Source organism: Nicotiana attenuata, chromosome 1 (genome assembly GCF_001879085.1).
Source record: "Nicotiana attenuata strain UT chromosome 1, NIATTr2, whole genome shotgun sequence".
Classification (NCBI taxonomy): domain Eukaryota; kingdom Viridiplantae; phylum Streptophyta; class Magnoliopsida; order Solanales; family Solanaceae; genus Nicotiana; species Nicotiana attenuata.
In genome coordinates, this window is record NC_031989.1 from 26,436,182 (window position 1) to 26,454,083 (window position 17,902).

Genomic DNA, 17,902 nt, shown 5'->3' on the forward strand with positions numbered 1-17,902 from the left:
TAGAGATGTTTTGGTGAATCTATATGAAACATAACTGGAAGGGATTCCATCAATAGGGGAAATCACTACCTTAGAACCTTCTCATTATTGTTTACAACCCAAGCATATTTAGTTTACAGCTGTTTATTTACTTTCAATCTTAGTTATTAGAAATACCATCAACTATTGTTTACAACGTTTGGGGAAGTTGATTATAAAGAATTTAGTAAGTCCAACAAAAGTAATTGATAGGTTAATTCTCTGTGGATTCGACTCTGCGCATAAATACTCAGGTTATATTTGCAACGTCCGCGTGTCCTTTTATAAGGCATAGTTGGACGAGATCAAATTTTGGCTTCGTTCCGGGGAATTAATGGCGTTATCAATTACAATTGAAAGAAGTACAAAAATTCTTAGTGTAGTCAGTTTTCTCTATACCCAACTTGTGAATATTTGTGTAATTAATTTTTCTTACCTTGGTCTATTTTTATTGTTATTCGTGTTTATTTTCTTAGTTTTAAAAAATGGCATCATATAATGAAAATTGGTCGGATGGTAGTTGTTCATACTTTGATGACCCTTGTCCTTATTGTGGAGGACCACACTCGTGGCAAAATTGTTTAAATTCTCCCAGAAGTGGATTGTGCACACAATCTCAAACCCATGAGTGGAGTATTTGTGATAAGTGTGGTTTTTTCAAAATGGTCATTGGGATGATTGTGCTTATTTTTCCTTCCCTTCCCCAAGCCCCCACTATGATGATTCTACTTTTTGTGATGAAAATTATAGGGCCATGGGAGTTGAAGAAGTTGAGCATGGCCGAAATGGAGAGTTCAAGCTCATGTTGGAGTGTACTTGAAGGAGGAAACAAAGAACAAAGTGCCTTGGAGGAGCTTTTGGAAAATAGTCTCCGAAATGACTTGGCACTTGAAAGGTGTCACTCACAAATAGGAGAAATGCTTGAAGCTTTAGAGGTCCAAAAAGCCTCGAAAGTTAATGAGAGCCAATAACTTTCCTTAGATGTGGAAGCCGAAAATCTTTCCTTGGCACTTGATCAAAACCAAGAAGAATCCAATTCCGAGGAAGAAAGTGAGCGTTACATTGAGTATTCAAGAATTGAACATCCGTCAACCGACTCCATGAGTGTTAATGATGCCGGAAAAAAAATAGGATTAGAGTCAACCGGTGTAAATAAAAATTTGGTTGAGATTGACTCTAATCCGGGGGAAAAAGAGGATGTCAAATCCGAGAAAAATTGCAAAATGAAGGTTTGAAGTCGCATTCCAAGAATTTTTCAACATTGGACTTGTGTGGTGATATGGGAATTGATTTACACGACTCAATGAGGGATTGCAAGGAGGAAAGGCAACAACCATTCATCTTACAATTTGAGAGAACAAGGAGGCATAATGGCGTTCCTCACATGAAAGCCAAGAAGTGCAAAATGAAGTACTTAAAGCTTGGCTCGATCATCAACGTACCACCCCCGATCGCTCGAGGTCACAAGCTTGATTCCAAGCTAGGTGCCCAGTTCATATCATCCAAGTGGCGAGAAAAGTGTGTCAATTTTTTTTTCTTCTTCTAGGAGCATGGCAAGCAAAGGTATTGGAAGGATGCAACAGTAAACCAAATGGTTGGAACTAAGTGTGAGGTACCCGCACAAAGGATCAAGCTTGGGAGAAGCCTGAGTACCCCATGAGCTGCTAGTGCTTCGGCCTTTGGCCTACCAGGGAGTTTCTTTTACCCTCTTATTAGTATGGTGTGCATTGGGGACAATATACAATTTTAAGTGTGGGGTGAGGAGATTATCTGGGTGACTTTCTATGATATTTTAATTGTGTTAGTTTAATTGAATAAAAAAATAAAAAAATGAATTATGTAGACTCTTCCTGATGACGGATCCTTTAGACAATTTTCTTGAGGGAAGTAAGTCTAAAGAAAATACCAAAAAGATTTTTTGTTTTGTTTTAGGTAGTGTAGTAACTCCCCCTTGGTTTTTCTTTAGGCCACGGTTCTTTTCCAAGGGCTTTATTTGAACCGGGTGTAGTTTGTTTTTTTTAGGAATAGGAGCCATTGTGTTGTGCTTTGAATTGAAGCAATATCTCTTGACTTGGTTATGCCTTGAGAATAGTGAGTACTTTGGTTGTGACGCTTATGCTCAATTTTGACTCTTGTAGAAGTACCTTAAATTGTATTATCTTAACTTTGCTTAACTGCTTTGACTAGAGTGTCTATGAATCCAATCCTGAGCGAGTTATGTGCCATGTGTGTGTAAGGTTTTGCATTATTCAGTGCATTGCATTTGATGCCTAGAACTTGCCATGTGTGTTTGCAAAGCGAAATAGTAGTGTTGTTCAGTCTTGGAAGTGATATAGGCGTTTTCTTGTTGAGCCAGATATGTATATTTTACCCACCTAATTGTTATGTATCGTAGTTAACCTCTTTGAGCCTATAATCCTTTTCTTTGGCAACCACATTACAAGCCTTACCCAGTTGTTTGAATTAATTATCTATTTGAACCTTTTCACCTCTCATGAGCACTTGAATTGTTATGAACTTTGTAAAAGTTAAAGTGTGGGGTGGTTGGTTTGGCTTTTGAGTGGAACTAATTGAATAAGGAGAAAGGTGCACTGTTTTAAAAAAGTAAGAGCCACTTGAATTGAAAAAAATATATATAGTTGGATTGTTGTGAAAAAAAAAAAATTCTTGATAAGTGGTGGCTCTTGACGTAAGTGTGCTTAAAGAATAATGGGGTAATTTACACTGATGTGAAGGTGAAATTTTGGTTTGACATAAGTATGGGGTTTAAATGTTAAAATGTATGTATTAAAGTGCTTAAGTAGGTGTAGTCACTCTTATATCTAAATGTATCCTACCCGTCCCGTAGCCTACATTACAACCAAATAAAGTCCTAATTGATTCAAGATTGAATGAGCTCGATCAGTGGAGTAGTACACTACGGGCAAGCTTATGGTGCATCTTTTGTGGCATATGAATTTTATTTCTGAGAGTGAGTGAATTCTTTCTATCTTGAGTTCCTAAGTGTTCGTAAATTTTATTGTGTGGAACTACTCTCTTTTGTTGTGTGAGGGCACTTGATTCATGAAGGAAAGGTAATGTCAGTGACCTCTATATTAGAGTAAGTGGGTGAGTTGTGAATAACGTGTGGTACTTGTGAGTCAATTCTTGAGGTGAAGATGTTACACTTTTGTGGTTAGTCTATTTTAAATACTCTTGGTGTGATGAGTTAGGAGAATTGTTTAAAAAGGTTGTGTCTATAAAAAAGTGTAGTTTGATTGCTCGAGGACGAGCAATGGTTTAAGTGTGGGGTGTTGATGATAGGCTATAATTACGTATTTTAGTCGCTTATTACACTCTAATTTACTGCACTTTAATTGAGTTTGCGCTTTAATCGCTAGTGTTTTGCACTAACGGTGTGTTTTATGCCTTGTAGGAGTGATTCCGAGATATATAGATGTTATGGAATGAATTCAAGTGATTTGGAGCTTTGAAGTCTGAGTATAAGCCCAAGGAATTAAGCCGGGATCGTATTCGGGGATCAACGGATGATAAAACAACAAAACGAAGACTCAAGGAGGCATATTGCGCACTGTCTAGTAAAATAGAGATAACTTTTTGCTCAGAACTCCATTTGGGCTCCATAATATATGGTTGGAAAGCTAACTCAAAGGAAACAACTTTCATGTTTTATATTTTTCCAAATTCTAAATGGAACAGGGTGAAAAACCGCGGTTACGGTAGGACCGCGGCAGAACATTACTAAAGATTCAGAGGACCATTCTGGCCGCGGTCCTGGCGTAACCGCAGTGGGACCGCGGCAGGACGCGTAAATTTCAGGGACTAAAGTGCAAAACACGAGATTTTAAGCCCTAAACCCTATATTAAACGAGGGAGGCCGGCCAAGAGCGAAGGAGAAGGATTTTTGGAAGTGAAAAACATCATAAGGAAGGGCAAGAGGCAAGGAGGATCATTGGGCATCAATCTTTAATCTTCTTCTTTGTTCTTTTACCTTTGAATATGAATTCTTTTGTGATTTTTGTTATTTTTATGAGTTGCTAAATACATTAGTCTAAGGTTTTGATGGAACCTATTGAAGGATGAACTTCTTGATTATGTTAATATAGTTTGCCAGTTAATCTCTATTTGTTCAACTACGTGTTTGTTGTAGTTAATTGACAGGATCCTCAATTAGTTGTGCCTATTTAGTGTGCATAACTCGAGAGAGAGTTTTAGGTAATTGTTGAACAACACCACTCCCAAAGTATAAGAGGGATCTATAAATGCGGGTTTAAAGGCGGGATTGGGGATAACGAAGCCTTGGGTGCAATCTAAAGTGAGATGTAATAAATAAAGTCAGCTAGCATATCTCGGGAGAGTGCGTCTAGTAAATTATCGTGATTACTCGGGAGAGACTTACGGTAAAAAGAGTGCTCGTGATTGATAGAGATATTTTGGTGAATCTATCTGAAACATAACCGGAAGGGATTCCATCAATAGGGAAAATCACTACCTTAGAACCTTCTCATTATTATTTACAACCCAACATATTTAGTTTACAGTTGTTTATTTATTTACTTGCAATCTTAGTTAGTAGAAATACCATCAACTATTGTTTACAACATTTGAGGAAGTTGATTATAAAGAATTTAGTGATTCCAACAAAAGTAATTGATAGGTTAATTCTCTGTGGGATTCGACTCCGGACCTTTAATCCGGATTATATTTGTAACGACCGCATTGTCCTTTTTATAAGGCATAGTTGGGCGTGATCATGTGTTCTTGCCTTCTTATGTCGAATCTCCGATCTAATGTCGGTCTCAATGTCCAATCTCGGTCTCTCGTCTGTCTCCCATCCCTCAAAGTGGCATTTTTAGGTCTATTTATATGTGCAGGAAAAGACCTAAACGTGTAGGTAAAGTCCTAGTCAAACCATGAGACGAAATAAATCTTCAAAACTCGGAATGGATCTCGCCTCAAGCCTGGCGTCGCCAGGCATAACGCCTGGTGGAGCTGGCCTTTGCCTGGCCTCGCCAGGTCTAACGCCTGGTTAAGCTGGCCTTTGCCGGGCCTCACTAGGCTAACACCTGGTTAAGCTGGCCTTTGCTTGGCCTCGCCAAGCTAACGCCCGGTTAAGCTGGCCTTCGCCTGGCCTCGCCAGGTATAAAGCCTGCTTAAGGCCTGGCGTCGCCAGCTTTCACCTTTTCACTGTTCTCGAGCACCCTTTAAATGTTTAAGTATCCCATTTGCTCTACTATCATCTTCAATTCACCTACACATAAAATGGACTCCATTACGCGCAAATAAAGTGTAATTTATCATTAAAACATATAAAATGCAAGGCAGATAATGTACGAAACTATGTAATTATAGCCACACATTACTATTAATCCTCTATACTAATACAATTAAAGAAAACACTTTGTTCACAAAAGTTCTCAAACATTATTCAATATATTCACCTTTAATTATGTTCCAATTTTATAGTTTTGTCATTTTAATTTCATGAGTTATCGTATTTTTTTGTTAGTTTCACTAAGAATGCATAGCCCTTGAAGATTTAAGATTATTTTAACTATTTTAAAAGCTATTCTCAAGTTCATTCGAGAAGACACAAATAAGGTATAGACTTTTATTCTGATTCTATAAAGATTTATCTAATAACATATTTTAAAAATATGAATCATATGTTTTCTCAATTTATCTCCATTCAAATGTTTCAAAATTATCCATGTAGTAAGGTTTTAATTGTTAAATAAAAAGATTTTTTTTTCTATGATTTTATGTAACTCTATCGAAACGTGCGTGGGCATTAGAACATAAGTTATAGGACGAACAAATTACTATAAAAACTTATTGAATTCATTAAGTGTGTACATATATTAATTTAGTCATTTTTTATATATAATTCATTTGAAAGTCCAAAATATTTGAATTTTCTACATAATTCAAATAAAAAAATTTAATAAGCAAACTTTAATTAATTTTAAGGTCTTAAATATTATTAAATTATTTACATTGCACTTTTATTCAAGATGAATTTTATTTTTAAAAGCTAAAAATTTAATTATATTTCGTGTAGAGGTTTCATGCTTTTATTATATAAATGTAGGCTTGTAAGTTTCCTTTGCCCAAATTCGATTCTCTCTGTTGCGCCAAGACTTTGTTCAAGTCACACCAATAAACTAACATTCTCTCCCTAGAAACTCTCCTGTGCTTTCATGGAACTACCATTGATCAAACCCCCCCTCCCACCGGAACCCCCGGATAAACAAATCCAGATGGAGATAGAATTACCTCATCAGTCCTATAAGGAAATGCTCTTGGATAAACAAGAATGCAACCAAGCTAACTACTATGACATGGAACACCAATCAATCCTAGAAGGGATTAAGGGAAAACACATTGAAGGGGTCATTCCCCTATCACCGGAAGAAAAAGAAAGACTATACAAACCATGGAAATTCTCAGTAATCATCAAGGTCTTCAAAAGAAGAATGCCTCATCATATGCTACGCTCCAAACTAATTGACCTATGGAAGCCATCCGAACAGTTAATCTTGATTGACCTAGGATGGGACTTCTACATAGTGAAATTCAGCTTAGAGGAAAGCACGGTGAAAGCATTACATCTTGGCCCATGGTTTGTATCTGGCCATTTTCTTTCAGTCCGTAAATGGGAACCAAAATTTGTTCCACAGGAAGCCACACTTACTACTACTGCCATCTGGATAAGATTACCCCAGCTACCAACTGAATTCTACGACACAGTCATCCTGGAGAAAGTTGGGAGGAAACTAGGTAAACTACTAAAGATAGATCAATGTACTTCTTCCACGCTAAGGGGGAGATATGCACGCATTGCATCCAAGTTCCACTTGAATCACCAGTGGAAACATCAGTGATCATTGGAGACCATAAACAGTCAGTGATTTATGAAGGTGAGGGAACATTATGCACCAGTTGTGGTAGGATAGGCCACACGACCCTAAGATGTTCATACAGTCAACGTCCAACACTAACAGCCAACGAATCACAAGAACACCATACAACGGACACCCCACCGGAGGAGAGCCAATGGAAGACAGTTACATGCCCAAGAAGACGCAAGCAGGGACAACACAAAACAATCCCAAATACAGAAGGTCAATCACTGAAACAACACCATAATACACAAGCGGAGGAGGTCCAGGTAAATATGTTTGATGCCATTTTAGGTAAGTTCCTCCAAACCAAATCTTTTAACTACAATGTTAAAAAATAAGTAAACAGTATTCAAAAAAATTCAAAAAGGCAACAAGGCCCAACATTAAAACCTACCAATGAACCAAAATAGACAAGGCACGTGCCTAACCCAAGTCCAATAGAGCAACCCAACACGGGCTCTAAAAGAAAAGCGGGATCAAACTCTGACGACCCCACCAACCCAATCCACCAGCCCAGCTCACAAGTGGGATCCAGCCCAATTATAGAAGCCCCAATCATCACCTCAGGCAATGTTCCCAATGGGGTCGTCCGCATGCAATCAAAGGAACAGGAAGCCTTAGGCTCCACCGGTAACGTACAACTCAACCCAAAGGTCAAAGCCTACGCTTCCCCTACCACAGCTACTGCAACCTTCTCTAATGGAGAAATCCCAAGCGACAGATATGGCAATCGAGTGCCCTGTCTACAACCTTCTCCCTCTTCAACCGAAAAGACCTCAAGGTCACCTTTGTTACATCCACAATTAATGAGCAGCCAAAACCCCTAATCCCAAAACAAGGCAACCCTTCCACTATCCAAGATGTGACATTAGGAAGCTTTATGATGGGAAATCAGTCGATTAACCCCACTTCACTCTTTTCCCAAAATAGCAAAGCTAAGAAACACAAAAATGGGAAAAGACCCGACCCCAACCACCATCTCCACCCACCCATTACCACCGGACCACCAACCGGCCTCCTGGTTGGAGGTTGCCTTGCAGGGATAAGGCCTTTCATACGAATTCACTCTCGACAACAAGAGAATCACGTTGATTGTGCAGAACTCGGCGCATCTTGCGAGAGTGACAATGGAAGCCCTCAACAAAGCTTTGACAGCATTTGGACCGCTCCTATGGCAGTCGATGGCCAACAACGATAGCCCAGCCCCAATCACAGACCCACAAGCCCTAAACAACCACATACTCCAAAGTTTCCATGCACTCCCCTTCTTTCCGGACCTGATGAAGGAGGACCCAGCAGCGGAACCAATTTTCACTCAAATCATCATCCCACCAAACCACACGACCTCGAATCCAAAGAAAGAAACTTCCTCACCTCCACTACAGAACATCCATCGAGGAGTCACCACAGCACTGGAGATTCTTAAGAAAAAAGATGCTACAGAGGAACTGGAGCAGAACTACCCAGCACCAAGAATAGACTCGATAATGCTAGACTCAGTGAGGTCGATCGATTTCAGCACACAAGTGAGCGAAGTAGTAGTGGTTTTGTGCCCCAGAGCGATGTCCAAATGTGGAATGAGCTTAGTCTCAGCCCAAACTCAAGGTCCGCCGAAGCCACTACTGAACTTAACCCCTATCCTGAGTCTAAAAAGGAAGTCTCCACCCCCTCAATTGCCCAGCCTGCCAGGCCCATCGAGCCCTCAAGAGGGATCTAACCTAGCACCCACATCCCTGATGATGAACTACATCATATGGAATGTTATGGGGTAATGGTGCTGAATTCAAAAGGCACTGCCTTGAAATGGTCAAGATGCATAGGACGGTAATGCTAGTCCTGCTAGAAACCAAGATGGCTGACCACCAGGCACTAGCTCAAACCCTGGACTTCAATATGATAATTCAATCTCCAGCAGTGGGCTTGTCTGGGGGAATTGTATTCGTGTGGAAAGAGGACCTGGTAGTTGTGGAGGAAGTGGCCACTACCCCCCAAGGAATCCACGCAATGGTGAATGTAAGACCTGACCAATCTCCCTGGTTTTTCTCTGCTATTTATGCTAGTAACATCCTCTCTGAAAGAAAACTCCTATGGGAGCAGCTAATAACTATAGCAGAAACCACCAGTGAAAGCTGGTTCATTGGTGGAGACTTCAATGAAGTCTTAAAAGCTAGGGATAAGTTTGGGGAAAACCCTATAAATCTTAACCATAGTAACCAATTCTGGAATTGCATAAATAAGTGTAATCTTATTGACCTAGGATACAAAGGTAGCAAATACACATGGACCAATAAAAGATACACCAACTGTAATACTCTAATTCTGGAAAGGATTGACAGGTGTTTTGCTAACGAAGGCTGGATTAAACAGTACCCTGAGGCAAGTGTACAACACCTTCCTAGGACCCACTCAGACCACTGTCCCTTAAAAATCCAAATGGTAGGGCCCTTAGTAATAAACCAACCAGGCCCCTCCGATTTGAAACTATGTGGGTTAGTCACCTCTCTTTCCCCAATATCATCAACCAGGCCTTCAAGGACCAGCCCACCCTCCTTCAATCCATTGATGAATTCAAAAAACTGGCAACCAAATGGAACAAGGAGGTCTTTGGTAACATTTTCCACCAAAAAAACAGACTCCTAGCCAGGATCAGTGGCATCCAAAGGTCAGCTAGCTACCAATTCAGTAGCTTCCTGCAAAACCTTGAGTCTGAGCTAAACAATGAGCTGAACCTCATTCTCAAAAATGAGGAAGACTTCTGGAAGCTGAAATCCAGGATCAACTGGCTCAATGATGGAGATGCCAGCACAAGATTCTTCCACACTTCTACCCTAAATAGAAGGAGGAGAAACAGGATCCTCTACCTCAAAGAGGACAATGGTAACTGGATCACTGATCAAAAAGAGATCCAGTCCACCATTGTTGATTTCTTCACTAAGCTATACACGACCTCCCACTCTGAAGTCCCTTGGGCAACCACTAATCACTCCACTATGGAGCCTACACTGCTCCAAAGCCACAAGGCCTTTATGGACAGGCCCCTCCAAATGTCTGAAATAAAGAAGGTTGTCTTCTCCAATAAACCATTCAAATCACCTGGCCTTGATGGCCTCCACCCCTTCTTCTACCAAAAATACTGGGACATTGTGGGGGAATCTGTGTCACAATTTTGCATGAAATGCTTTAACACTTGTTCCATGGACAACACCATGAACCAAACCCTTCTGTGTCTAATTCCAAAAGTTCCCCAAGCTTCAATGCTGAAAAACTTCAGATCCATTGGTCTTTGTAACACAATTAATAAAATAGTCACCAAGATCATTATGAATAGGATAAAACCCATTATGACTCACATCATAGGCCTAAGCCAAGCAAGCTTCCTAACCAATAGAAGGGCCTGTGACAATGCCATTATTGTCCAGGAATACATTAACCATTTCAGAAAAAATGAAAGGAAGGATTGGTAGCATGATCCTAAAAGTAGACCTGGAGAAGGCCTTTGACAGGCTGGAATGGTCTTACATTAGAGACACTCTAGAAGCCTTCAACTTCCCCAAGAGACTATCCAATATAATCATGTCCTGTATAAGCACCTCATCCATCTCCATCCTTGTCAACGGAGGTAAAACTGAAGCTTTCAATCCTTCAAGAGGCATCAGACAGGGAGACCCAAATGTCCCCCTATCTATTCATACTGTGTATGGAAAGGCTCTCAAGATCCATTGACCAAGCAGTCATGCAGAACCAATGGCAACCCATTAGTATAAGTAGGTCAGGACCCAAGATATCCCAGATGACCTTACTCTCTTTGCTAAAGGCAACATTAGGAACTGTAACACCATAATGTCCATCTTACAGAGCTTCAATAACCAGTCAGGGCAAAAAATAAACGTATCCAAATCAAGAGTCCTTTTCTCTTCCAATACAACCCAGGATACATCCCAACAACTCACCAACATGCTATTCATCAAACACTCTACCTCCTTTGGGAAATACCTTGGTTTCCCCATTTTCCACAGAAGACAGACAACCTCAGATTTCCAATTCATCATTGACAATATGCAATCTAAACTGGCAGGCTGGAAAACTAAATACCTCAATATGGCTGGGAGAACAGTGCCGGCAAAGACAACTCTAAACAGTATCCCAAGACATGTCATGCAATACATCTCCCTCCCCACCAAAGTAACTAATCAAATTGAAAAAATTCAAAGGAACTTCCTCTGGGGCACCACCCCTGAAAAAAAGAAACTCCACTTGATTAAGTGGAATATAGTTACTCAAATAAAACCAGAGGGAGGGTTAGGATTACAGAAAGCTTGCCTTGAAAACAAAGCTGCTCTAGCAAACCTAGCATGGAGAGCCTACAAGAATACTAACAGCCTCTGGGCCAGAGTTCTGATCCACAAGCACTGTAACATGTCCAGACCTGCACAAGGCTTGGGACACCTTAGAACACATAAATCACCAATTTGGAAGGGATTACTGAAGAGCTGGGAGACTTGTACCAAAGCCAGTAGATGGGTAGTTAATAGAGGGAATAGGGTTAACTTCTTAAATGACAAATGGATCCCTAACCAGCCAGCTCTAAGGCAATTGATTCAAGGCCCTCAAACTCAGAATGACCTTACCATTAAGGTCGATTCAATCCACCATTTGGGCACCTGGAACACCTCAATCTTGTCATTTGATCTCCCCCCTCATATCCTAAACCTCCTTAACTCTATATTCATTCCAAGTGTTGCCACAAAAGAGGACAACCTAATCTGGGACCTCACTGCCAATGGCCAATTCTCCAACAACACTGCTTACTCCTTTTTAAGCAGGAAAACTCAGGCTATCTCTACTGATAGGGAGGAGCAATTCAGAGGAATCTGGAAGCTTCACACTCCAAACAAAATAAAACACTTCATCTGGCTCTTAACTCAAAGAAGACTGCCAACCAGAAGTTTCCTCCACTCTATTGGACTGGACTGTCCACAACAATGCCACTTTTGTGGATTCGAAAATGAGGACATTGACCATATCTTCTCCCAATGTCCAAACGTTGTTCAGTTTTGGCATACAATTCAATCAAAAGCAACAACACCTCCTCCATCCAACCTAAGCCTTAATGGCCTTCCTTGGATATCAGTTGTGAATAAAATCAAAGACATTAAGTACAATGCATGCCTCAATTGGGGCAACCTCATGCCATACTGCCTCTTTGGTTGACCAGGAACAACAATGTCTTTAACAACAAAAAGGACCCTATTAATGCTAACAACACAATTGCAAAAGCAACTGAGTTATGTGTGATGAATAACAACAAACAAGCAAAGTACAAGCACCAAGTAATGCTAAAGTGGACTCCACCACTAAGGGACTCCTATAAACTAAACACAGATGGTGCAGCTAAAGGAAATCCAGGAATGTGGGGGGGGGGGAATAGGGGGAGTTTTCAGAAACCACAATGGAAATTGGATTTTAGGATACATGGAAAACATACCCCACACAACAAACATAAGGGCAGAAATCAGAGCACTCATCAGAGATCTACAACTAGCGGAACTGAATAACCTTCTGCCGCTGGAAATAGACACTGACTCTTCAGAAACAATCAATATGCTGATTAATGGCAATTCAATATTTGACCCTCTAATTTGTGAATGCAGGTCGCTGATCCAGAGAATGGGCAGAGTGGAGGTGAGGCACACCTACAGGGAGCAAAACAGGGTAGCTGATGTACTGGCAANTCAAAAGGCACTGCCTTGAAATGGTCAAGATGCATAGGACGGTAATGCTAGTCCTGCTAGAAACCAAGATGGCTGACCACCAGGCACTAGCTCAAACCCTGGACTTCAATATGATAATTCAATCTCCAGCAGTGGGCTTGTCTGGGGGAATTGTATTCGTGTGGAAAGAGGACCTGGTAGTTGTGGAGGAAGTGGCCACTACCCCCCAAGGAATCCACGCAATGGTGAATGTAAGACCTGACCAATCTCCCTGGTTTTTCTCTGCTATTTATGCTAGTAACATCCTCTCTGAAAGAAAACTCCTATGGGAGCAGCTAATAACTATAGCAGAAACCACCAGTGAAAGCTGGTTCATTGGTGGAGACTTCAATGAAGTCTTAAAAGCTAGGGATAAGTTTGGGGAAAACCCTATAAATCTTAACCATAGTAACCAATTCTGGAATTGCATAAATAAGTGTAATCTTATTGACCTAGGATACAAAGGTAGCAAATACACATGGACCAATAAAAGATACACCAACTGTAATACTCTAATTCTGGAAAGGATTGACAGGTGTTTTGCTAACGAAGGCTGGATTAAACAGTACCCTGAGGCAAGTGTACTACACCTGCCTAGGACCCACTCAGATCACTGTCCCTTAAAAATCCAAATGGAAGGGCCCCCTAATAATAAACCAACCAGGCCCTTCAGATTTAAAACTATGTGGGTTAGTCACCCCTCTTTCCCCAACATCATCAACCAGGCCTTCAAGGACCAGCCCACCCTCCTTCAATCCATTGATGAATTCAAAAAACTGGCAACCAAATGGAACAAGGAGGTCTTTGGTAACATTTTCCACCAAACGAACAGATTCCTAGCCAGAATCAATGGCATCCAAAGGTCAGGTAGCTACCAATTCAGTAGCTTCCTGCAAAATCTTGAGGCTGAATTAAACAACGAGCTGAACCTCATTCTCAGAAATGAGGAAAACTTCTGGAAGCTGAAATCCAAGATCAACTCGCTCAATGAGGGGGATGCCAGCACAAGGTTTTTCCACACTTCTACCCTAAATAGAAGGAGGATAAACAAGATCCTCTCCCTTAAAGAGGACAATGGTAACTGGATCACTGATCAAAAGGAGATCCAGTCCACCATTGTTGATTTCTTCACTAAGCTCTACACTACCTCCCACGCTGAAGTCCCTTGGGCAACTACTAATCACTCCACAATGGAGCCTACACTGCTCCAAAGCCACAAGGCCTTCATGGACAGGCCCCTCCAATTGTCTGAAATAAAGAGGGTTGTCTTCTCCAATAAACCATTCAAATCACCTAGCCCTGATGGCCTCCACCCCTTCTTCTACCAAAAATACTGGGACATTGTGGGGGAATCTATCTCACAATTCTGCATGGAATGCTTCAACACCTGTTCCATGGACAACACCATGAACCAAACCCTTATGTGTCTAATTCCAAAAGTTCCCCAAGTCTCAATGCTGAAAAACTTCAGACCCATTGGTCTTTGTAACACAATTTATAAAACAGTCACCAAGATCATTGTGAATAGGATAAAACCCATCATGACCCACATCATAGGACCAAGCCAAGCCAGCTTCCTAACCAATAGAAGGGCCTGTGACAATGCCATTATTGTCTAGGAATACATAAACCACTTCAGGAAAATGAAAGGAAGGAATGGTAGTATGATCCTAAAAATAGACCTGGAGAAGGCCTTTGACAGGCTGGAATGGTCTTTCATTAGGGACACTCTACAAGCCTTCAATTTCCCCAAGAGACTATCCAATCTAATCATGTCCTGTATAAGCACCTCATCCATCTCCATCCTTGTCAATGGAGGGGAAACTGAAGCCTTCAATCCTTCAAGAGGCATCAGACAGGGAGACCCAATGTCCCCCTACCTATTCATACTGTGTATGGAAAGGCTCTCTAGATCCATTGACCAAGCAGTCATGCAGAACCAATGGCATCCCATTAGTATAAGTAGATCAAGGCCCAAGATATCCCATCTCTTCTTTGCAGATGACCTCACTCTCTTTGCTAGAACCAACATTAGGAACTGTAACACAATCATGTCCATCTTACAGAGCTTTAACAACCAGTCAGGGCAAAAAATAAACTTATCCAAATCAAGAGTCCTGTTCTCTTCCAATGCAACCCAGGATACATCCCAGCAACTCACCAACATGTTATCCATCAAACGCACCACTTCCTTTGGGAAATACCTGGGTTTCCCCATTTTCCACAAAAGACAGACATCATCAGATTTCCAATTCATCATTGACAATATGCAATCTAAACTGGCTGGCTGGAAAACTAAATACCTCAACATGGCTGGGAGAACAGTTCTGGCAAAGACGACTCTGAACAGTATCCCAAGCCATGTCATGCAATACATCTCCCTCCCCACCAAAGTAACCAATCAAATTGATAAAATTCAGAGGAACTTCCTCTGGGGCACCACCCCTGAGAAAATGAAACTACACTTGATCAAGTGGGATGTAGTTACTCAAACAAAACCAGATGGGGGGGGGGGGTTAGGATTACAGAAAGCTTGCCTTCAAAACAAAGCTGCTCTAGTAAACCTAGCATGGAGAGCCTACAAGAATACTAACAGCCTCTGGGCCAGAGTTCTGATCCACAAGCACTGCAACATGTCAAGACCTGCACAAGGTCTGGGACACCTTAGAACTCAAAAATCACCTATTTGGAAGGGTCTACTGAAGGGCTGGTAAACTTGTAGCAAAGCCAGTAGATGGGTGGTTAATAGAGGGAATAGGGTTAACTTTTTCAATGACAAATGGTTCCCTAACCAACCAGCTCTAAGGGAGATTCAAGGCCCTCAAACTCAAAATGACTTTACCATTAAGGTCGATTCAATTCACCAAATGGGCAACTGGAACACCTCAATCTTGTCATTTGATCTTCCACCCCATATCCTAGACCTCCTTAACTCTGTATTCATTCCAAGTGTTGCCACAAAAGAGGACAACCTAATCTGGGACCTCACTGCCAATAGCCAATTCTCCAACAACACTGCTTACTCTTTCTTAAGCAGGAAAACTCAGACTATCACTCCTGATTGGGAAGAGCAATTCAGGGGAATCTGGAAGCTTCACACTCCAAATAAAATAAAACACTTCACCTGGCTCTTAACTCACAGCAACCAGAAGCTTCCTCCACTCAATTGGACTGGACTATCCACAACAATGCCACTTTTGTGGATTTGAAAATGAGGACATTGACCATATCTTCACCCAATGTCCAAACGTTGTTCAGTTTTGGCATACAATTCAATCAAAAGCAACAACCACTCCTCCATCAAACCTAAGCCTTAATGGCCTCCCTTGTACTATTTAATATGATTATATAAGGCATCAAATAATCATTTTGGGTGCTTAATTGAACATGGATTAAATATTTTGTTTGACTAATAAGTGTAAATGCCTAATTTTTGCTCTTGTCTTTTCTTTTTCTTTACATTATAATTTTTAGAATTCTTATGTGTGTATTTTTAGGCTTTTAAATTAGATTATGTTAAATAATTTGATATGGGGGTTTAAGGATTGGAATAGTGTATTTTGACTAAAATTGAACCAAAATTGGCCCAAAATTAGGAGCCCAAAGAGTCTACTGATCCGGACCAATTGGGGCTCCCAGGAGATAGTCTAAACGACGTAGTTTTAGATTGAAACTAGGTCGTTTTGGCTAAGTAATCAAGATAAAATCCTGGCCACCTATTTTCTTTGATCCAATGGTCCAAAATTGATGTCATTTGAGGTATATAATTATAGAAAATCTAATTTTTTGGCCTCATTTTCCATACATGCCCAAGCCCTAGAACTCTTCTTCCTCTCCGCCGCCCAGCGCCGCCGCCGGAAATCGCCCACCGGCGGCGGCCAACCTCCAAGCACCCCCAAATTACACCAATCTTCTCCTCTCTTCATCCTCTACCCATATCTAAACCCCAAATCTCCGAAATCACCCTCAATTTCACTGAATCTACCTAAATTCGAAGAAACCCTAGCCACCGCCACTCTCAAATCCGGCAAGATCTAACCTCCCACACCCTGTAATACATACATAAATGGATAGATCTCGTCGAGATCTATCCTTTCCTACCTGTTTCACCCCAAAACTCCGACAAAAAACCTCACCGTCGCCGGACCAGCACCTCCGCTGCCGCGACCACCGCTAACCTCCGTCGCTGCCATTCCGCGGCCTTCTGTTTCTCTCTTCACACTAGCCTCAAGCAAGGTTTTGCTGTCGATTTTCATCGAAACTAGCCTCCAATTCTCTTTAGTCATGGTTTCGATGAAAATCGACAATAGAAGCTTGTTCGAAGCCGTACCACTGTCCCGCCATGTCTCGCTGCCCAATCGTCACTACGCCACCATTGTTCGAACACTCAAATTTGGTAAAACTCGAACCTTAATGCTTTCCTCCATGTTTTGATTTTTCTGTTTCCCGTCATTTGTTTGTAGTTTTGTTATAATTCTGTTTAGTAATCATTTCATTTAGCTTTTAATCTATTTTTTGATTTTTTTTTGTTGTTGTTGTTTGTTTAGCTTAATTGATTATGTTAGTTTGTGTCATTGTTGACGTATTTTTGCTTTGTTTTACGTCGTTTAGTTTTGATTTTAGGTTAGTATTTCTAAATGTTCGTTTTGGTTCAAGCGGATTAGTTTTAAGTACTTCATAGGTTAATACTTGTTTCTTGCATGGTTTCAATCTTGAAGTTCTCTTTCTCCTTATTGGTTAATAGTTCAATCAGTTAAATGATTTCTAGTTATTTGTTTTTGAGTAAGTGGTCTGATATTGATGTTGTTAAAATCTGAAGTTTAGATATTTTTTGTCATAAAATAGAGTACTAGTAGCTTGCTTTTTAATAGGGTGGCTGAAATGACTCCTTGGCTCCTGCTATACCAGATTTTAGGCTGTCTTTTTACCTTTTGGATAACCTTTAGCACACAAATTCAGCCCCCTTTTGGACAGATTTTTGGTGAACCAAAATCTTTCCAAAAAGTTGGCTTTTCTTTGCCTATTTAAGGGCTGCCCTTTTCTCATTTGAAGGGGACTCCATCACACTTCCATACAAATTTTTCAGAATTGCTTAAACACACAAAACATAAAAAATTTCAGCAGTTGAACACATGAAAAGTAAGCTGTAATTGTGAGCTTTGGGAGTGAATCTTAGAGTGCAAACTTTTAGAAAAGTATAAGTCTTCTTTAGAGTTTAGTTCCGGGTAT

The 17,902-nt window shown here is 40.7% G+C and overlaps 1 protein-coding gene across 1 annotated transcript; it reads left to right on the forward strand.

Annotated features, from left to right (window-relative positions):
• Window positions 6,279–8,695, forward strand: LOC109234213. The gene is made up of 3 exons (XM_019400099.1): window positions 6,279–6,798; window positions 6,888–7,189; window positions 8,024–8,695. Exons 1-3 carry the CDS (start codon window positions 6,279–6,281, stop codon window positions 8,693–8,695), a joined length of 1,494 nt encoding a protein of 497 aa, XP_019255644.1.